The sequence below is a fragment of the Harmonia axyridis genome, chromosome 5, assembly GCF_914767665.1.
Source record: "Harmonia axyridis chromosome 5, icHarAxyr1.1, whole genome shotgun sequence".
Classification (NCBI taxonomy): domain Eukaryota; kingdom Metazoa; phylum Arthropoda; class Insecta; order Coleoptera; family Coccinellidae; genus Harmonia; species Harmonia axyridis.
The window spans coordinates 20,312,805-20,336,990 of record NC_059505.1 but is presented as its reverse complement, the minus strand read 5'-3'; the positions used below and the strand labels follow the sequence as shown (position 1 = coordinate 20,336,990).

Here is a 24,186-nt window from a genome sequence, read left to right as displayed (position 1 = left end):
ACTGTTTAGGACTTCTTCGAGTAGCTGATACTTGGGTTGATTTAAACTTTTCGAGAATATATATACATTTTCAAATGTAAGTCCATTAGGATGGAAAAGTAAGGATAAAAGTGCGTTAGATTTTCCACAGCCACTTGGACCCACAATCAAAAATCTACAACTAGATGGAAATAAATCACCATTTCTATTCAATTTTGGCTGATCATCGAAAATATCTAAATTTTCTACTGGCAAAACTGTTTTATGTTGCTCAATTCGCATCTTGATTACAACTAATCGCAGTATTAGGGGAAGGTAAATATAAAGATAAATTAATTTCAAATTTTATTCAGAACAACTCTTTTCTTTTTACATGGTGTCATTGGTGACAGATGTGAAAATCTAGATTTATTACTAAAAACTGCAGATTCCCAGATACATTCTGAAGTAGATGATGATAACGATGATGATGCATTTCGTTGATCACCATATTCCTGAAAGCTTAGCATCCCAAATTGAATAATTAGGTTTTGCACTTGATTGTGACAGTTTCCATCATTGGGTATAGGTAGTTCTTGTTTAAAATCATCAATCGTCATTTTTTCCATATGTGTGTGTGTGTGTGTATGTGGTTAATGGGGAATGAAATCCCAAAGCCAATCGAATATTTCTTTGCAGTTTGTCATGCTGCACATGCGTGGTACATTTCCATCATGATACATACACAACGGTCGTTGCATCTTTAAATTTGGTGGTGGGGGGTTGAAATGTTCTAGCTCATTCAGATCAATAACCATGAACGACTGCCCCATGCCCAATAAATATTTCTTTTTTTGATGGCCCTTCACGTACACTATATCCATATCTGAGAGTAATCTGCTAAGAATATCACAAACATCGCGAAGTTCTACACTTCCAGAATTATATTTTATACCATGAAAATTATTTTCCAACCATCTTATTAGCTTCTGATCTTGCACCGATAAAGATGAAAATTTAACTTCAGGTTTCACAATATAATGTGCAATTTGGTGCCCATTATTTACACACATCTCTTTTGGTTGGAAGTTGCCATTAATTGTGAAACCTTGAAAATCTACTACTGCCACTTTCATCTTGATATGGTGACTGCTCTTGCTGAACTGAATCCTCAAAAGTTTGTTAATTTTCTTATAATTTCGCTAAGTGGGTGGTACTCGATGACGTTGTCATGAACAATGACGCAGTACACTCTGGTGTTGGCAGGGAAACCTTTTCTCGCTTCAATCTCCAATTTAACATCAACGGTGGCGAATTTATAAGTTTCATCCCGTTTAGAACAATCAATAACAAATAAAAAACGTGACTTGTATTCACCATAATCGAGCACTGCTGTATTCCCTGTTCTTCTACCAGTATAAGTTTTTGCAAATTCACAATAATTATAATGAGCTTCGCTATAGTCATTTTGATCGAAATTCAGTCGCAATCTTTCTTGGGATAATATTCACCATTGAGTAAAACACGTATATCTGAAGTGTCAACATTCTCAAAGTAATTTGGATCTTTAGTGGGGTTGTCTTTTCGATCCGAGTGAAAGCAGCATATAACATATCGAGGACATTCCACAATAGCACCCGTTTTAATGCTCCATAATTCCTGAGTTGCTCCAGCCGTAAGAACTGGAAGTTGATGGACTTCCCATTTCCTGAATGGAAGTAAGATAGGTTTATCACTTTTTATCATGGATAGTAGATTGAGTTTAATCTCATCATTTGGATGCACATGTTTAACTCTCAGCTCTATATCACTGATTGTAATTTGCCCCTTTGTCGCTCCATTCTGCTCACCTGTTCCTGCTGTGACTATCATGCAATTGCTATCGTTACGAGCTCTAATTAACCGAATCACCTGTTTTCCACACATTGCTTTCGGGTAATCATTAAACACGTTGAGCAAATGTTTGAGGGGTATACGTATAGCAAATGTACCATCATCATTTTGCAATGGTTCATCAGGAAAATTCCATCCAGCTTCATTTAATCCACTATTATCCCCTTTCTCATAACACAAAAATCCTCTTATTAGTGATACGAGTCCTGGATCTTTAACAGTTTCCACTTCTGTACCACATAATTCGTAGGTTATTGAGTCAAAAAGAAAAGCGCCATAATTATTCACCAGCTTCAAAGTTCCTGCGCCTGCGGTTTTTCTCAATTGCCCCCTTATGAAAAGTGCTGATTCATACATCAGAAACCATATATCTGGTCGGTTAATAACAATTTCAATTGTATCATTGTTGTTGAATGATTTTATGAATGGTAGGTATGTGCGATTTTCCACACGAACAATTGAATCATCTTTATCCACCGGTTGATAAATGTCAAACGTGTGGCCTGACAACATAGCCAAGCGATTGTAGTATTCTTCTATTTCTCTGGGATATACTCGTAAGTTGTTGTTGTTGTTGTTGTTGCTTCTCTGAGTGGTGTTGTTGTACTAATGACTTTTTCTCTGGATGGATGGCGTATTTATTATGCTGGAAGTGTTGAGGGAAAATCAAGACCATTTCTTCAGTTCTAAGCGAACAATAATCTCTTCACCTCGAAAATTGACAAAGTTGAAATCCTGATCAAGTATGTTCAAAGTGATATTGTCAATTGTTCCACTACTACTTACAGGTAGATAAATCAAGTGTTGGGGCGTTATATCTATAGCGTAACCAGGATCAACACCGACTGAAAACTCATAGATTGTGTGACAAATTTTATCGTTGTAAAATGATCCCTGGGCTAAACTGCAATCTACATGAATACAGCGTACAGGAACTATATTAACAGGTAAATCTGACTGATGTTCAACACCAGCTGCCAAATTTTTTCGAGAAAAGCCTAAAAGCTTCCCTAGTACATCACTTTTAGTAAAATCAATAGATATCGATCGATGAAAAAGTTCACACTTTAAAGTGGTATTGTTTGGTCTCAAGTAAAAGATCTTATCTCTCTCGTTTTCTGCAGCAATCAGGTATTTAGCTAGATACTTTTCGATATCTGAAATTTCGTATGTTCCACTAGGGATTTGTAGCTTTTTTTCCTGCACTCCTTCTGCAGATGCTGCTGCTTCTGAATAATACAAATACGTGTTTTCTTCAATGTTTGGTATTGTATTATATGAATGAAAACCAATTAAAGCGATACCATACTGATGACTAGGATCTAGCTCGATTGGAGGTACAAAAGCTGTTGAGAGTGTCGAACTACGTCCTTTCAATGTGAATACTAACGACATGACTGAGGATGGATTATAAAAATAATGCTATTTATGTTTCTTTTCAATTTTTACTCAGCAGAAATTGCAAACATAGTTTACCACAATTCGATGTATTATATCTCTGATATACATTTCTGTTGTAGATTATTTCTCCACCATCACCTAAATATTTAACCAATTCCTTTGGTGGTTTCAGATCTCCGAAGGAATCAAAATATTCTGTCACATTTCCTTTTTTGCTATAAGCTACCCAATGTGTTCCAGATCCGTCTGATGAATCCAAGTTGATGATGCCACATTCATTCACCCTGGGACATCTTCTCAATAAACTGTCGCGCATAAATACACCTCTAAAGTTTGAGATTTTTAATTTTATCGCATAATCAACCAACTCATAGTCGAATAATGCTCTATTGGGTAGCTTCACAGTTAGTTTTTTTGCTTTTTAACATAGAGTCCATAACCATTTTTATATTTCTTCACATAAAGACCATGCCCAACTGCTTCCATTACCTTGTTGTGGCGTTGATGTTCAGCTAATTTTTTCGTAGCATTTTTGGTATCGATAAAAGTTTTGACAACAGCGCTTCCACCACCAAGTAAGCTACCTAAAGTGCTCAAGCCCGCAAGAATTGGCATCAATGGCAATATGCCTCCTGACTTGAATGGAATAATTCGAGGAACTCTGATGTTCTTGCTACCCCCAGCTTTTTTTATGGCGGCTCGGTCTGCTCTTAATGCTATCAATGATGACTTTTTAACATCATCATTATGATTCGATTTGCGCAACACATTTGTTAAAGGAACTACTAAGCTTCTCTTGAACGTTTTTTTCACTTTACAACCCATTCCGAGTTTGCGTTTAGCTTTCATTGCACCAGTCACTATGAGTGCTGCAGTTTTTTCACCAACTGAAGCGTCCCTTGATTTCACACGTTGCCAAGCCTTGTCCTCTAGAATTTTATCTGCTTCATGTCTTTCCGCTAGGCTCTTGTGTTGTGAATAAAATATGTCGTGTTCCCTACAACTATCATCGAGTGAGTTGATTTCTTTGTCGTCCTTCTCTAAACGTTTTTCTAATTTTGTACCAGGCCCACAGAATTTGTAACCACCAGGTATATGCAGCTCAATAGGTAACTCATTAATGAGTGTATCAACTAGACCTCCTCCCTTCTTGAACGTCAGCATATTAATGAGTTCAGAACTGAGTGTATCCCGCTCTTATAGTTTATTAACTCAGTGACAGTCATCATGGAAGGTTCACTCTATGAATTAATAGAGAGATACATTTTCATTGGATTATACTTATTGAGTACACTCTTATTTTAGGCAATACTTTACTGTCTGAAAACTCTGAAAAATGCTTTGTGTCCGAGTAGCAAATTTTTATTTGATAAAGAACATGTGAAATGCCTCAGCTGTGGTCTAACTGTTTTCTGCATGGAAAATAATACTAACCTGTGCAGCAAAATGACTGAGGAAAGAAGTTTCAATATCATAGAGGGATTGAGATATTGCTGTCCTCTTAAGTGCATTGGTGCAGACCTAACGTGGGATGAAGTAGATGGCTTGGCTTGTCGAATTTGTGAATCTTTTGGTTCTTGCAGATGTGCTTGTATATTGTATCAGTACATGAGGAATAAAAAATAAAAAACTCATCAACGTAACATGTTTATTTACATTTTTTATTACAAATAGTACGAATTATCTTAACTTTAGTTATATCGAATAACATTTCGATCTTATACAATTCTAATAATCTATACCACTATATTCATCTCCAGAAGTTACAAATCTTTTGGAATGTATTGTATGGATTTAGCATAAAAAAAAAAAATCTCTATCAACATTTCGATCAAAATTATTTTTTAAAATCTATATATCACTATCTTCATCTGCAGAATCTAAAATCTTTTGACATGTTTTTTGAAATTATCACCAATGTTAGGTATTGAATTATGTAATCTGTCACAACACTCATTCTTTTCATAAATATCGAAAAGACAACCCCACTAAAGATCCAAATTACTTTGAGAATGTTGACACTTCAGATATACGTGTTTTACTCAATGGTGAATATTATCCCAAGAAAGATTGCGACTGAATTTCGATCAAAATGACTATAGCGAAGCTCATTATAATTATTGTGAATTTGCAAAAACTTATACTGGTAGAAGAACAGGGAATACAGCAGTGCTCGATTATGGTGAATACAAGTCACGTTTTTTATTTGTTATTGATTGTTCTAAACGGGATGAAACTTATAAATTCGCCACCGTTGATGTTAAATTGGAGATTGAAGCGAGAAAAGGTTTCCCTGCCAACACCAGAGTGTACTGCGTCATTGTTCATGACAACGTCATCGAGTACCACCCACTTAGCGAAATTATAAGAAAATTAACAAACTTTTGAGGATTCAGTTCAGCAAGAGCAGTCACCATATCAAGATGAAAGTGGCAGTAGTAGATTTTCAAGGTTTCACAATTAATGGCAACTTCCAACCAAAAGAGATGTGTGTAAATAATGGGCACCAAATTGCACATTATATTGTGAAACCTGAAGTTAAATTTTCATCTTTATCGGTGCAAGATCACAAGCTAATAAGATGGTTGGAAAATAATTTTCATGGTATAAAATATAATTCTGGAAGTGTAGAACTTCGCGATGTTTGTGATATTCTTAGCAGATTACTCTCAGATATGGATATAGTGTACGTGAAGGGCCATCAAAAAAGAAATATTTATTGGGCATGGGGCAGTCGTTCATGGTTATTGATCTGAATGAGCTAGAACATTTCAACCCCCCACCACCAAATTTAAAGATGCAACGACCGTTGTGTATGTATCATGATGGAAATGTACCACGCATGTGCAGCATGACAAACTGCAAAGAAATATTCGATTGGCTTTGGGATTTCATTCCCCATTAACCACATACACACACACACACACACACATATGGAAAAAATGACGATTGATGATTTTAAACAAGAACTACCTATACCCAATGATGGAAACTGTCACAATCAAGTGCAAAACCTAATTATTCAATTTGGGATGCTAAGCTTTCAGAAATATGGTGATCAACGAAATGCATCATCATTGTTATCATCATCTACTTCAGAATGTATCTGGGAATCTGCAGTTTTTAGTAATAAATCTAGATTTTCACATCTGTCACCAATGACACCATGTAAAAAGAAAAGAGTTGTTCTGAATAAAATTTGAAGTTAATTTATCTTTATATTTACCTTCCCCTAATACTGCGATTAGTTGTAATCAAGATGCGAATTGAGCAACATAAAACAGTTTTGCCAGTAGAAAATTTAGATATTTTCGATGATCAGCCAAAATTGAATAGAAATGGTGATTTATTTCCATCTAGTTGTAGATTTTTGATTGTGGGTCCAAGTGGCTGTGGAAAATCTAACGCACTTTTATCCTTACTTTTCCATCCTAATGGACTTACATTTGAAAATGTATATATATTCTCGAAAAGTTTAAATCAACCCAAGTATCAGCTACTCGAAGAAGTCCTAAACAGTGTTCATGGTATTGGTTATCACAGCTATAGAGAAAATGACGAAATCATAGATACTTCAGAGGCTAAAGAAAATTCCATATTCATCTTTGATGATATATGTAACAGCAAGCAAGATAAAATCAAGTCTTATTACTCTATGGGTAGACATAAACATATTGATGTTGCTTTTCTCTGTCAGACATATGTATCAATTAATAAACATCTGATCCGTGACAATGCGAATATTATTGTTATATTCAGAAGTGATGATGTCAATTCACGTTATATTTTCAATGAACACATTTCCCCTGATATGAGTTATGAAAAATTTAAAGATATTTGTTCAATATGCTGGAGTACCGATAATTATGGTTTTTTAATGATTGTAAAAGATTTCAACTTGAACGACGGTCGTTATCGTCATGGTTTCGATAAATTCATAAGCATTAAGGATAATTGACCAGTTTACAAGAATCATGTCGAGAGGAGACAAGTCAACTCGTAAACTCAAAATAAGACAGCTCATCAATGATGTTAGAAGAAAATATTTAGCATTCAAATTGGGTCGTTCTCAAGCTGATGAATCGATCAATCGGATTATTTCTCCCATAACAAAACGTTTAGATAAGATGACGCAACACATGGAGACATCGCTGACAACCCAACCACCAAAATCATCGACTCCTATAGGAATTGTTACGAAAGCGTTACCTGATGTTGAAGGAATTGAAGAAAAACCTTCCCTCAGTAAAACCATGAAAAAAGAGCTAGACCCTAATGCTTTATCTGATGTGAAAAAGTTTGAAAATAATAATCATGATGATGATGATGAAAATGTAGGTACTGATTCGAAAAAGATTTCCAAAGAAATGCATAATTTCAACAACAGTCTCGAAACCTATTTGGAAACCTATCCCAAAAATGTACAACGCTTCATTCGACAATCGTTCAATCGAGATGCACAAATAGATTTCACATATGGTCCTAAATATGACCCACGAGCATCTAGTTGGAGTCTAGGCGGCTGCTCACTAGATTTTGATAGTGGTAAAATTATTATTGATGGTGAATTTTATTTTCCAGACAGTGAGGGCCTCCTCAAACTGTTATTCAATAAAGAACCAGTAGGATTCACACGAGAAGATGAAGAAAATTATCAGCGAATATTAAACATCACCAACGTACATAGAAGAGAATTCAATCCATCAAAACAAATCAAGGCAAATATTGGTCACAAATATAAAAATATTATAAAGAAACTTGGTGGTGGGATGATGATGCGATACAATGAAAAAGCGATAGAGTATAGATATTGGAATGATATTAACGAATTAGTAGATCGTTTGTGTTTATTGCACGCGTCAAAAGAAGCAGGCAACAACTCCAACGATAACGAAATCGAAGCAATTGTGGATGAGTTGCGTGAAGCTGGAATTATATATTAGGTGTGGTTTTTTGCATCCAAATTCGCAGCTACAATGGACAAATTTGGTCGGGTTGCATACACTGGAAACATCTCATCAGCGAAGCGCTTGCGGGTTGATTATACTTTTCCCATGACCAATGATGGTGACTATGATTTCGGCAATAGAAGGTTATGTAATGTGAAGAGACCAACTGAAAAAAGTGATGTTGTGACTAAAGAAATCATTGACATAGAATTGTCTAACCTTAGCAATGTCTTGAAAGATTTTGGAAGTAAATTAGAACACCTAAGTGAGAAATTGGAACGCATGGGTGAGAAATTGGAAAAAATTTGTGAAATGATTTCTAGATCCGTAGAGTTGTCTGCTTCTGCCTATACTACAACCGTGGTACCAATCCATTCATCCACATTGTGAAACTCATAAAGATGAGACACACCCAACCATCTAAAGTTTGGCATCCGTAGAGTTGTCTGCTTCTGCTATAGAGCTATGATTGGATTGTTGCTGCTGCTCCTGCTCCTGCTGCTGCTCCAGCTGCTCCTGCTGCTGCTCCTGCTGCTGGACACATTCTTCAATAACAACCGTGGTACCAATCTCACACGCCCATCCACAGATGAATTGTGAAACTCATAAAGATGAGACACACCCAACCATCTAAAGAAATAGTTCAAGTAATTAAGGAACTTCATCGTCCTGCGCGTAAAAATTTCTCTCGACGAAGAACAATTATTAAAGGGTTAGATGATCTTTGGCAAATGGATTTAGGGCAGCTTGATAAGCTCGCCACAAGTAATGAGGGTTTTAAGTATATTCTTGTTGTTATTGATTGCTTCTCGAAATTCGTATGGGCTAGAGCAGTGAGGAGGAAAACAGGCGAAGAAGTGACTAGGGCTTTTCTAGATATCCTACAGCACAATGACGGACGAATACCTATCAACTTACAATCTGATCAAGGAAAGGAATTTTTCAATCACCAATTTCAAGAACTAGTTATTAGAAAACATCACATAAATCATTATAATACGTATAGTGATAAGAAAGCAGCAATAGTGGAGCGAGTCATAAGAACGTTGAAAGAAGCGCTTTTCAAACAATTTAGTTTGAGAGGAACTTATCGATGGATCGACATCCTTCAAGATGTGGTAAATGCATATAATAATAAAAGGCATCGGACAATTAGAATGAAACCATGTGATGTTAATACGAAAAATGAGAGTGACATATATAAATTTGCATACAACCACATCAAAATAGCAGGACCTCATAGATTTCAGAAGGGTGATATTGTACGTATAAGTAAATACAGACATGTTTTTACAAAGGGATATCTCCCACAATGGACTACTGAACTATTTAAAATCACAAAAGTTCAACTGACCAACCCAGTAAGTTACCTTCTTGAAGATTTTACCGGTAGACCTATAAGTGGAGCTTTCTACCAAGAAGAGTTGCAAAAGACAAAGCAGCCCGATGTTTACTTGGTTGAAAAAGTATTGCGCAGACGTGCAGACAAGGTTTTGGTGCGATGGTTGGGGATGAGTGAAGAACATGATTCCTGGATTCAGTCAGAAAACAAACTTTGAGCAATCATGCAACCACAACAATACAATGAGCCATCGCTAAGCGATGTTGAATCAAAGCATAATGATGATGAATCATATAATGCTGCAGTGAAAAACGAAAAGCACTACCTGTTGAACCAACAATTTCGTCTGGAAATAGAATGTAGATTGGGATCTGCTTCTCTATACATTGATTGTGGCATAAGTCCAGCAAGGCAATTTGCCCCTGCCGTCAAGCTGAGCTGCAATAATTGTGTAATATCGTTTGATGATTGGGAATGGGAGTTGTTTATGTCACAAATCGAAAATGATTACCAAAGAGAATGTGGAGCAACAGTTGTACGATGTGATTGTGAATGTATGATGACTAGAGTTAAAAAATGGGGGGACTGCATATATTTCAGTACATCTGACTTGAATAAAATATCTGAATTGAATCAACTGCTAATTATCAATCGTCTTGAGATGCTGAAAAATCTACGAATATCTCTGTATTACTTCAAATTCGTGGACACCATCAAAGGATTAACATCACAGAACAAACAAAATTCTGTTGAAGATTATATAAATGCTTTCTGTAGAATTAATCCATGTGTTCAGAGTTATGCAATTTTAGAATGTATGTACTTCTATAGGAATAAATTATTGAACGATTTAGATAACATAACGTTGTGTCAATAAAAAATCATCTTCCTCTGATATTATTTTTCAATAACCAAACCAATTCCTTCATTCACCCCTCCTCAAAACGATATGTCTCACATGCTTGTTGTTGTTGACAAAAATTCCTTCAACAAAATCGCTTTCAGACAATTTGGCTGAATCCTAAAATATTTTCCTGAATCCCACAGCGAAAAGCTACCTAGTTAAAAAGTGTAATTTGCTTTTTCATATCACATTGAATGCCAAAATGCCTTGATTATCATGAGACGACACCCAGTACATTCAGGCCCTATAAATGTGAATGCGTTAAGCAACACACTCAATTCAAATAAAACACGCTCAACATTATGAACAGTATAGAGTAAGATCCCAGAGCGATAAGACACAACTTATTTTCACATAAATGAAACCTCATGTTCTCAGTAGAGTCTTATGTGCTCAGAATACCTGCGCGCTTGTGGAGCTTGCCGAGTGACACCTGGGCAGGTACCAGGTGTGAAAGGTAACTAAAATTAATAGTTACCTTACTTAAATTTTCATAGCTGATTTTTAAATATATTTTGTAGAGTGTTATTATAAAGTTATACCATAAGCGTCAGACACTTTTCGTGGGCCAGTACTTTTGTCAGACGCTTTAAAGCTCTACAAAAAATAAATTAACTTAACTTATTTTTACATGTCTGACATTTAAATATGTTGTTCAGACAATTGTTACGAAGTTATATTCAATTAGTCAGACAAAATTGATTGACCAAACACCCCCTAAACAGCAAAATTATTCTGCCGTGAGTATGAGCGCGAAAGCATTATAGGTGCGTTTCGGAGCGAGTTAGACGGTCTTACTAACTCAGTTCCCCTTCTCTCATTCGTGTAATTCTTCTGTGTATTGTGTATGTGTCCTTTGGGGGTAGGCAAATTTTGCTGTAAGATGTTCTGATACCGATATAGCGATTATTATGTTAGGACAGATGCATAATTTGAAAGACGATGGTTCCAATGTATGGTTAAACGCAGGCACCGGAAACAACCAAAGATATATTAATTTGACAAAAGTGTACGAGAACTTGGGATCATCTTTGTGTCGAAGTTTGCCAGGATTTCATGCATTAACCGGATGTGACTATAATCCTGCCTTTTTTAAAAAAGGTAAACAAAGACCATTTAAAATATTAATGAAGAGACCTGAGTATCAGCAAGTTTTGATGCACTTTGGTGATCCTGAATTATTAACCGATGAGCACAGACAAGAAGATATTTTCAAGACTATTCAAAAGTTTATCTGTGAAATCTATAGTGTTCCTGATACAAACGATGTTAACGCTGCCCGTCTTCAGCTATTTTTAAATAATTACAGCGTATCTAATATAAATGAAGAATTTAACCGTAAAAATTTAAAAAACTTTGATGCAAGCAGCTTACCACCGTGTAAAACTGAGCTATTTCAACAATTTCTACGAGCTAATTACATTTCTAGCATATGGAATTATGCTCATGAAAAACAACCAACCATTTTTACTCCTGAACAAAATGGATGGAGGTTAGAGGAAAACCAGTTTCACTTTCATTGGTTTGGTGGTGACCAATTACCAAGGGACGTTGGTGAATCTCTTCAACAATCAGGTACTATAATTAGAGTTCAAGATTAAAATTTATTTAACTAGTAATTTTATGTATTTTAATTCTTTTGATTATTTTTTGCAGAAGAAGATGTCAGCAACAACATAACTGATGACGATGAAGATGATGACTTAGTTGGACAGTATCGTGATTGGTTAAATGATGAAAATTCAAATAATTGTTATGATGATTGCGATGATTAAACAATAAAATAAATGCTTAATTTAATTAATCATGGGTAAATTTTTTTTTACAAAAATGATTTTGTAAAAAAAATAATTTCAAATGATATTTTTAACAATGAAATAAAAATTTTTCTAAGAAAAAATAGCTCTGAACAGATTAATTATACCAGAAATATTAAATGAATTAATTTACTTTCATACTGACTAATTATTACGTTAATATTGAAATAGAGATGCAAAAATTTTATATCGGAAGCTGTACCGTAAGTATTTTTCATATATTTACTCTAAGACGCATGCGCATAATGCTTTCGCGCTCATACTCACGGCAGAATAATTTTGCTGTTCAGGGGGTGTTTGGTCGATCAATTTTGTCTGTATAATTAAATATAACTTCGTAACAATTGTCTGAACAACATATTTAAATGTCAGACATGTAAAAATAAGTTAAGTTAATTTATTTTTTGTAGAGCTTTAAAGCGTCTGACAAAAGTACTGGCCCACGAAAAGTGTCTGACGCTTATGGTATAACTTTATAATAACACTCTACAAAATATATTCAAAAATCAGCTATGAAAATTTAAGTTAGGTAACTATTAATTTTAGTTACCTTTCACACCTGGTACCTGCCCAGGTGTCACTCGGCAAGCTCCACAAGCGCGCAGGTATTCTGAGCACATAAGACACTACTGAGAACATGAGGTTTCATTTATGTGAAAATAAGTTGTGTCTTATCGCTCTGGGATCTTGGACTAGTATGGAAAATTACAGAAATCCACTGCGGATAAATCCAATCTTTCAACAACCATCTATTTGTACCACTAATTTACTTCTTTACAGTATCTCTCCCCTATTAGTGAACAAAAGATCTGCATGGTCGCAGTTCCCGGAAGGCTCACCGAAGCAAAACGACCCCAGTTCAAATAATAATAATAATCTCTCCCCTATAGCTTAGTCGTTAAGAGTCTGGATCCCAATCCAACGCCCCGGGTTCGAATCCCACTCAGATTTTTTATCAGTTCAAGATGGTAAAACAGTTTCCACCACCCAAACTTACGCTATCCACCACAAGATGGCGCCGCGAACGGTAAAACAGTTCCCACCACTAGCTTCCAAAAGCCGCCACAAGATGGCGTCGCACTCCAATATTCCAAACACCACTAATATCCAAAAGTGAGGTTATGCTCGGGCTTTGGCCTAGAACATACTTACCCCTAACTACTAAGAGAGTACGTAAACATAATAAAATCATAAAACTTCTTTGGTAGCTGTCGGCTGAGAACAACTACAAAGGATGAATCTACAAAGGGTATCCCATTAAAAACAGATGGTGTATAATATTCGATTGAAGATATACCATTATCTTACATCTCGTATTCTAGTCGGCGGAAAAAAATATATGATATATGTAATTTCATAGGGAAATTGATGTGGCTGAATAATCTGGTTCGATTCACGGAAAAAAACTTCAGATAATAGAAATCCTAAAAAAATGTGTTCACCCGGGTCTACCTCGGGTCGTGCAGACAGTAACAGCGGACAGCCGTAATCACTTCTGAAGATAGAAACTTGCCTAAACGGAAATTTTTCGGAGTAATAAAATGATAAAACGAAGTGATTTCCACAAATCTCTTAATGTTTGTGATAATTGTTTCGCCAACACTGTGACATAATCGGGGTACCTACATATATTTCGATTGACAAAACAGACCTTAAATAAGTGACAAAAATATGAGCATTGCCTGAAAAAACATAAATACTAAAAAAGTCCAAATAAATTTTAGAGGTGTATTGGACGTTCACCACGCCTGGGATTTCCAAACTATTGAAGGAATTCTATAATGAACAAGCAGATGTAAACTCATGCCTATTATTGAATTTCTTCGAATAGTTTGGAAATTCCAGGCGGCAAATGTCAAATATAACCGTAAAGTTCATTATGTCCAATTTGGTATTTCATTAAGGTTGTTCGAAATTCATGTTAAACACTGTAAAAAATAATTCAGATTATATATTTATTTTTATGTAAACACATCACAGAAATATTTTCGTACTTTATTTCGTGAAATAACAATATACTAGCAAGAGGTTAATATCTAGCCTCCATAAATAATCAAATATATCATTTTTGGAATCACAAAATCGGAGGTTTAGAAAAAGTCTCATTTCACAAGATCCAAATAGCTTCATTAAAATATGAAAATAAGGTTTATATTGAAAACTAAAAAGCAAGATATGGAAACTAAATTTACTTGTAGAATACAACGCAAGCATAAAAAAAAAGGTATGATTAGGAAAAAGGAATTATGATTTGTGACAATTGTCGACACAAAGCATTCATATTTTCAGAAAATTATTCAATTTTATCGTTTACATTCTAGCCAACTACTAATGATCGAACTTTGTTACACTTCCTTCAATCATGCAAATATTAAAATTCTTATTGTTGAAAAAAAAGGGGATGGTAATTGTAATAATTTTCTCATTTACCTATAAGATTTGTATTGAAATGTTCAATTTCAAAATATCATAATAGTACTGTTTATACTTTATTTTATAAGAAATATCCTGGGATATGATTGAAAATTCAATTTCCTATTCTCCTTCTGCCTAACAAATGAATTGATTTTTTATCAAATCAAACTTATCTGATATATAAATGCACACTGAATTCACACAAAAGAGCCAGCGTTAGAACTTTATTGTGTACCTGAATTTCAATACACGATCAAAGACTAATCAGATTATGTGAAAAAAAATTTCGTTTCGGTATTTATAATTGTTCATGTTTACCATATGCGTGTGCAGAGCTGTGCCAAAGCATTGTGCTTAGTGCTTTCGAAAGCACTTGAAGCCTTTTTGTGCTCCCGAGCACTTTTTAAAATCGGTGCTTAGTAATCGAAGCACTTTGACAAAAGGCTTAGTGCTTAGTAATCCGCAAAAGTAATCGCGAGCACTTCAGTGCTTGAGAACACTTTCGGTATTACTAAGCACTAAGTCTTTTGTCAAAGTGCTTCGATTACTGAGCACCGATTTTAAAAAGTGCTCGGGAGCACAAAAAGGCTTCAAGTGCTTTCGGAAGCACTAAGCACAATGATTTGGCACAGCTCTGGACACGCATATGGTAAACATAAACAATTATAAATACCGAAACGATGGCCTTCAGCCAGGGGAATTATTGAAAAATACTACAAGTTACGCAGAATATTTGAAACTACCAAAATATGCTTGCTGCGCTATAACAGCGGGAGGCGGCGTAATCCAAATAATAGATTTTATTTCGCAATGTTTAAGGGTCAAGAATTTAAATACTTAGATAGGTAATTAAATATTGACAAGATTTGTATTTTGTGTATTGTGTTTTGCTTAACTGTTTTTTGTTGTGATTGAATTAAATTTTATGAAATGGTAAGTACCTTTTCAAGGTTCTTCTAAAATACTTTTTGAATATGATAATGGGAACTTTCTCAAAACTGTCTTAGATGATTTCGTCTTTTGATCCTCTGATCGACATCAGTCAAGTGTAAAACTCACAAACAAATTCTTTAAGAATGACCCATTATTTAGGCTAACAGATACAAAATAAAATTAAATTTAGATATGAAAATCATGAGAGGTCAAGGGTCTGATAATGGGGCAAATATGCGCGGAAAACATATTGGTTTACAAAAACGCATACTCGATGCTAATCTTAGGGCATTTTTTGCGCCATGTGCTGCACACAGCTTAAATTTAACTGAAAATGATGCTGCTAAGGTTTCAAATGAAACACTGAACTCTTTTGCTAAAGTTTCATTTCATTCAAATATGTGATAGCCTTTTAGAAATAGCAGAAAATGATACTTTTAACATAGAAACTAAACATAAAGCGAGTTCTCTTTTATCAAAAATTCATTCTTTTAAATTTATTTGAAGTATAATAATTTGGTATGATGTTTCATTCCAGATCAATATTGTAAGCAAAATGATGCAAAGTGTAGCGATTGACATTAAAGTGTGCCAAAACTATTCGAAGAATTTAGTTGATCATATCAAAAATTATAGGGATGATAATGTTCTCGAGGAAAAACTTGCGAAAGCTGGAAAACTAGCGGCTACTCTTGATATAGATCAAGGTTTTTCTCCATTATAAAATACACGGATGAGGCACTTCAAGATCCAAAAATCGCTTTTAAAATAAATTTATTTTTGAAAATAATTGATCCAACACTAAGTTCCTTAAATAGTAGGTTTGATATGATATCTGAATACGATAACGATAACAAATAACTATTAAAATACTGTCATGCTCTTCAACAAAATCTGATCAGGAAAAAAAAAGAGGCTGACGTGAAAGAATTTATTTATTTTATTTATTTATTTATTATTTGTGAAAGAAAATTCAACGAGATAAAAGCCCTAAGATTGTTTTCATTACCATTACTTCTCTCTACCGAATCTTAGTATTGCCTTAAAAATCCTTCTCACTTTACCTGTGTCTGTTGCTTCTGGTGAGAGATCATTTACTAAATTAAAAATAATCAAAAACTATTTGAAGTCTACCATGCCATAAGAAAGATTTTCTGGTTTGGCAATCTTAGATATTGAGCAAGAGATACTCGATAAAATTGATTGATTGATAATATAAAAGAATTTGCAGCAGCCAAATCTAGAAAAACATTCATTCAATTTCTGGATTGATCCTAATTAAATGTTTATGCCTTTATGAATAATTTATAGAAGAATACGGGTTGAGTTTTGAAACACATTTGAAATGTATTATGTAACAACTAGCACCATAAAGTTCTTGAGGCAATGAAGGTTGCTGAAAGATTTTCAACCTACACTAAATTCTTAACAAAACTTAAAAAAAAAATTTCCGATTATCCAGCAGTGCTTTTCTACACCCCCTCTTTAAGGGGCGCCAAAATATGTTCCGCACGCGGGCGTTGATGTCCCTTGTGGGGGCCCTGATGGGGATTGTTACTCCACCCTCTCCGCAAGTGATGCAAGAATTTTTCTCAACACAGAATGATTCTCTGCATCAATGAGAATGATATGATTCCACTTTGGTTGCGACAGGTTCGGGTTAAACCCCTCAAATTCGCATTTTCTCAGATGGGGGTTGTTATTCCACCTTCTCCGTAAGTGATGCAAGAATTTTCCTTTACACAGAATGGTTCTCTGCAACAACAAGAATGATATGAACTCAGTTTTGTTGAGACAGTTTTTCGTTCAACTCGCCTAATGGTATTTTTGATATTGGGGATGATAACAGAAACTTTTTTCCATGTAAAACAATTTTCTCTTCGAGAAAGAATGACAGTTTCAATTTTCAATGGCAAATGCATGTTTTCCATCAAACCACATGAATATTTTACATGATCCAAAAGAAAAATATTGTTTTATGAAATTATATAGGGTATGAACCTGTAAAACCCATAATTTTTACTTTAACAATATTAATACATCCGTGCTGAGCCCCAAATAAATGCTCAGTACGACGCCACTGATCGGGCGGCGATCTTCGGCAAATGAGCTGCTATCTTTTGCCTGCTGTTTTCACACCGGTGAAATATAACAAAGAAGCGGTGAGCAAATTTAACCAAGAACTTTTAGCGACAGATTGGACAAACATTTATCAAACGAAAGAAGTGAATGATATGTGGAACCTCTTCCTTTCGACATACCACAGCCTATTTGAAATATCATTTCCCTACAAAGCTACAAAAATAAATCCAAGACCAGGTATTCCATTCAATAAAGATCCAGAAATTCAACATATCAAAAAACAACTAGATATTCTATTTATTGCTTTAAGTAAGAGGCCAGAACTGATAGAGGATTATAAGAAACTAAAGAAAACATATGGCAGAGCAATCAGCGAATTTAAACAAAACTACTACTCTAAAAAAATAAAATCATCCAACAATAAAACAAAAACAACATGGCAAATCATTAACAGTTTGAAAGGTAGTTCCAGTAAAGAAACTACACCCACTGTTCCAACTGGCAATCCCCAAAATATTGTAGATAGTTTCAATCATTATTATGTCAATATGTCCCCCAATCTAAGTAGAAATCTCCCTAAAGTTGAAGATTACACAAAAATCCAGAGAAACGAAAAGTCAATGTTTGTTTTCCCAGTCACATCTGAAGAAATAATAAAAATAGTGATGTCAATGAAAAACAACTAGTCAAGAGGAGATGATGAAATTCCCATGGGCATAATAAAAAAATCCATCAGACCGATCGCAGATATACTTGCTCTCTCGCTCACATGATTTACAGATCACTCACAGAAGGAATATTTCCAGAACTCTTGAAGATGACATTGGTGAAACCAATTTACAAAAATAGCTGCATCGAACAATTAGAAAACTACCGTCCAATAAATATGTTAACATCATGGTCTAAAATATTCGAGAAAATACTGGCAAACCGCCTAATACCCTTCTTCAAGAAAACTAAAGTGCTATCTGCTCATCAACATGGATTTATAAATGGGAAAAGTACAGAAACTGCAATATACGAACTACTGCAACAAATCTTAGAGGCATTTGATGATGGACAAATTCCTCTGGCATTGTTCCTGGACTTAACAAAGGCGTTTGACTGTGTTGACCACAAAATACTACTAGGGAAATTAGACTATATGGCATCAGAGACAACCAACTGAAATTATTACGAAGTTACCTAGAGAATAGAACACAAAAAGTCACAATAACGATCAATGATATAACATATATGTCCTAAGAAGAAGTCACGATGAGAGTCATACAAGGAAGTATCCTGGGACCCTTTCTCTTCATAGCCTATATCAATGACCTTCCAGCTGTATTGGTTACTATCCAAGAGATAATTAAAGATATCATAAAGCAATGCAAAACCTTCTTCTTCTTAATGTGCCTTCTCCGTCAATGAAGGTTGGATATCACCATGACATATTCCTCTCTGCTTTCGGCGGTTCTCATGAGCTGTTCGAAATTTAGGCCAGTCCACTGTCGTATATTTCCCAACCATGACAGTTTCTTTCTTCCCAGCCCGCGCCTTCCCTCGATTTTTCCCTTTATAATGAGTTTAGCGTATCGGTATTTATCGTTTCTCAAGATGTGGCCCAAATATGATGTTTTACGGATCTTTATAAGCTTGAATAGCTGACGTTCGATCCCCAACCTGTGCAATGCAAAACCAACATAACAATTTATGCAGAAGATACTAACATCCAAGCATCTGCAGACAAGGTACATACAGTAACACAAAATGTTGATATCATCTTCGGCCAAATCGAAAACTGGTGTACAAAAAATGGACTTATTTTGAACACAAAGAAAACAGAATGCACATTCATCCCCACAGAGAGAACATTTTAAAATTGAGTAACATAAAGACAGTACCAGCTGAAAAAGTCACATTTCTAGGAATCTGGCTGGATAATAACATGAAATGGTACATATCGAAAATTTGAATAAAAAATTAAATACAGTAATTTATACACTCAATGTGTACGAGTAAAGCAGAAGTTCGTGATTCTCTACAAGTAATTGTTCCCCAATGCGGTTACTGTAAAAAAAATATTGTGAAAATTGGCTGGAAGTGTAATTCTTGCGACAAAGTTTTCCATGCTGGCTGTGGCGTGAAAATGAAAAAATGTTGCGAAATGGATCTTTTTAGAGAGAAAAATGCAGGTGATATTTCACCGTTGAGTGATATAGATTCTAGGAGTGTGTCAGGTGATTCGACACATCAAGATCTGCTTCTTAAGATTATCTATGAATTAGAAGCGAAAAATAATATCCTTGTTGAAAATAATTCATTACTAAAATTCAAGATCGCTACATTGGAAAACAACATCTTAACGAAAGACATCGAGATAAGCAACTTGAATAAACAGTTGTCTACTGATAAGCGATATGTTAGTATCGATAATACGAGGATGTCGAAGAATACAATCGTTCCATCAACGAATACTGCAACTGGTGATCCGAAGCGTCTACCTTCCTCCCCGAACGTTGCGTTTGCGGGACCTTCAACAAGTGTTCCGATAGAACGAAAACATAATGACCGGAATAAATTCACGCAGGAGCAAGTTGAGTCGGCGATAATAGGCGCCCAAAAATTTCAAAAACTGACAGAAAATTTGAATTCGGTTGAAAAAGTGGATGTACAAGTTCCAAACCGAGTGCATAAAGATGATACAGAATGGAAACTAGTCAACAATAAAAAAACAAACCGTAAAAAACGAAAAACTCTAGTTGTAGGCAGTTATTCTGGTTCGTCTTCTATAGAGGGTGTAGATAGCTATAAAGCTTTACATGTTTCTAATTTAAGACCAGATACCACTGCTGAGGAATTGCAAACATTTTTGAAACAGAATTTCTCTGTTGTGAAATGTGAAATTGTCTTCACGTTTTCCTGACGCTTATTCTTCATTTAAAGTACTCATTCCCAGCTCGGAATACAAAAAAGCGCTCGATGGTTCAAACTGGCCCAACAAAGTAAATGTTCATCATTTTTTTCACAGAAGAAAAATGAATATAGAAAACAAGAATTAAACCTGGTACAAAACCGTTCAATTGCTGATGACTTCAAACTAATGCAGCTGAATGTACAGAGCATCTCCAATAAATTGGAAAACCTGGAAATACTATTCGAGGAAAAAAATCCTGATGTTATTAGTGTAGTGGAACACTGGTGCAACAAGGATAGTATTGGTGCAATGGTTATACCTGGTTATATACAGGCTGATTATTTTTGCCGTTCCTGCAGAGAGCATGGAGGTTCTATGCTGTTATGTAAAGCAGGTTTAAAGTTTAAAAATTTATTGTTATCCGAATTCTCCGAGGAGATGCATATCGAGATTTGTGGAATCGAGGTATCTTTTCGGAATGCTCGGTTGGGTACCTTAAGCATATTGTAACGTTTTTCGGTTAATTAAATCGATGATTCTGACTAACACTAATTTATTTCAGGTACACAACTATAAATAACTATTTACAGATGATTTATTTCAACTATTACACTAATTTATTTTCACTACTACATTAATTTATTTCTACAACTCATATCTAATTGAGTGTACGGCACTGACCGCCGTTTTCCGTCGCACTGCCCTGCTCTGCGGCTTCGATTGGTTATATACCGCTCGCATCTCTCTCTAGAAGCGTCTTGATCTTTCTATCCAGCTCTCGGTGCTTCCGGTACCTTCTAGAAAGAGGCAGTGGCGTAGGGCTTGCGAATTCGTTACACTGCCCCCTTCCTAGGATGTTCAGTCCCTGAACATATCCGGCACGGTGGCTAAAACTACAGGATTCTCCGTTTCTTCAATTTCCTTGTTCACAGAAATAGCACCTAACAGTCTTCTCTTGAACTTTGATCCTCTCCTCAAAGTCGCAATACCTCCCGATCAGATCTTCCAGTTTCTCTTCCTTGAGAGCGTAGTCCCTCGTTATCAGCCAATTCACGAATACGGACACCTCCTTCTTGAATAACTGAACGTCCAGGTTCTGATCGCAGATATCCTTTCGCTTCTTCCAAGTCCCTAATCCAAGCTTCAGGATTTTTAACTTCTCGGCAATGTCTTGGTTAATATAACCTCGGGATGGTTCCAATTGCTGCAAGTTATATTTCTTCCTCTCTGCGCACACAACAAGATATTTGTAAGCTTCCAGCGTATCTTCCCTCTTGCTGTCAATGTGCTCATTGGTTTCTGGGAATTCCTCGACAAGTTTCTTGGACTCTTGCTCTCTAAAGTTCGCCTTGTCCTCGATCACTTCCAACTCGCCTTCGAAAGTCTGAGGTTTTCTGAGCAAATCTTGGTGACTTTCCGAGTCTTGACTATTGGTATCGTATCACAAGTCAACCTCTTTCTCGCTTATCCAAGAGATTATTTCTTCAGCTCTTCTATCGATTATATGCACCTGTTTTGCTCCGACCAAGAGTTCATTCAGACCGTTTACCAGCTCCAAAAGATCCTTCCATTGAGTCTGGACCTCAATCATCTTCTCCTGGATCTTGGCGCTATATCTGCATTTAGCTTCTATCAGAGCATTTCCACTGATTAAACATGATTGGAGCCTTGCCTCGATATTCATTAGACTAGCGTAAAAAGTGTCGAAGGCATGAATTAGAAGTTCCACATGCTCGACATCAACTCCATGCTTTTCAATTTTGGAATTGGTCATCTGGTCCTTGATCCATTCTTGGAGCTTGGTGCACTCTTGGAGGAACCCGAAATACTGGAAGGCTTCAGAGAGGAAAACTTCCCTCTGAGCTACTATCTGGCGTAACTTCTTGAACTGGTGCACTATTTCTTCCTCTCTTTTCTTGATGTTATTTGCATCGTAGTGCTCTCTTCCCACAAGATGGCAACATCTCTGGGATAATTTATCGATCGTTTCCTGGTAAGCTTCAACTTCAGCAGTTATTATACTCAGCTCTCCCTGCAACATCTGAATGGAAATCTCATCTCTACCAACCTCACTTGTTGCCAGAGCCAACAACTTGTCATCAATCCAGGCCTCAGCTTATGAACTCTCCTCGTAAAACTTCTCCGATTCAAGGGCATCTTGCAACCTCAACATCTTCAGACTGGCCATATCCCCCACCATCACAAATCGATTCTCCAATTCCTTCATTTTCTCACTGATATCATTGGAGAACTCATGACCGGATCTCATCATGTTGACCGCCCTATCCATCAAACTTTTCACGATGTGTTCCCTCGAGTTCAGCTCGACCTCCAGCGTCCGATACTTTTTCTGTAAGCTCTGGACCGCGGTGAGACTGATACCCAGGTCCAAAGACGCTGCCAGCGATTTCCTGTCGCTCAACCACTGTACCTCCTCATCTATCTCGTTGATGCTCTCGTAGTTCTCTAGATGCTGTCGGTAGTCATTTTCCAAAGCGGGTTGACATCTTAGGATGTTGTTGTCTGAAGCCAAATCGTTTCCGAAATCGTTACTAACTTGAATCTCAATTTCACCTAGCCAAACCTCAAACTCTTCGACGGACCTCCTGAAGAGCAGTGCTTGATATGCCTCGTTCAGCTTTTCCCGTTTGATCTGCTTGAGTTCCATCAGTCTCTTCCAATCCTCTTTGATTTCTTCCAGCCTTATGACTATTTCATCTTTGGCATAGTGATTCGAATGTAGTAACACTTGTCCCTCGTTTATTACGCTTTGCACTCTTTCATCGCTGTCCATAATATCTGCCTCAAATGTAGATCCCTTCTGGATTTCACTTTCCAGGTTGTGAGGTTCCCTATAGCTCTCATCTGCCGCTATCTGAAGCTTTTGTTTCAACCAGATCTCCACGCTGCAAACATTCTTCAGGAATTCCTGAAAGACCTTGTATTCTTCCAGTTTCAGTCTTCTGGCTTCCGTCATTTGCAAACGTTCTCTTTTCCTATCTGGTGTAGCATCCATCATTTTTGACACTTCCTGATTATTCTGGTTCCTTTCATGATCCTCCAGTTTCTTCGATTCAACCTCATTCCTAGTATTCTCTAACCTTTTCGTGTTACAATTATCCTCAATTTCATTTTTCAACGATTTGATGCTTTCCTTTATTTCTGTTTTAAAGTCCTGCACTTGCTTGGTCAGTTGTTCAAAAGCTTGCTTACAGAAATCCAAGGTTATCTGATCCATTTTCCTTGACTGCGATTCTCGTAAATGGCATTCAAAAATATGGTCACAAAAATATTCACACTACTGTCCACAGGAATTTTGACGAGAATGTCCACTAAAAAAAATGTCCACGATAACGTCCACAGAAATGTTCACGATTTAATTAACTCTCGGTTCGAAAACACACGCGAACCCCACACCTGACACCAATTGTAACGTTTTTCTGTTAATTAAATCGGTACTTCTGGCTAACACTAATTTATTTCAGGTACACAACTATAAATAACTATTTACAGATGATTTATTTGAACTATTACACTAATTTATTTTCACTACTACATTATTTTATTTCTACAACTTATCTCTAATTGAGTGT

General features: G+C 36.0%; 2 protein-coding genes across 2 annotated transcripts in view; both read right to left on the bottom strand.

Moving 5' to 3' along the window:
• Positions 1–1,437: 1,437 nt before the first annotated feature.
• On the bottom strand, positions 1,438–2,208 carry LOC123680867. Its single transcript, XM_045618983.1, has one exon. It carries the CDS (start codon positions 2,206–2,208, stop codon positions 1,438–1,440), a length of 771 nt encoding a protein of 256 aa, XP_045474939.1.
• Positions 2,209–16,843: 14,635 nt separating this feature from the next.
• LOC123679601 (sphingosine-1-phosphate phosphatase 1-like) overlaps positions 16,844–24,186 on the bottom strand; it is a 52,988-nt gene continuing 45,645 nt past the window's right edge. The window contains exon 4 of the mRNA XM_045616970.1: positions 16,844–17,367. Within this exon, the coding sequence (XP_045472926.1) occupies positions 17,298–17,367 (70 nt within the window). The 3' untranslated portion in view covers positions 16,844–17,297. The remainder of the gene's footprint in view (positions 17,368–24,186) is intronic.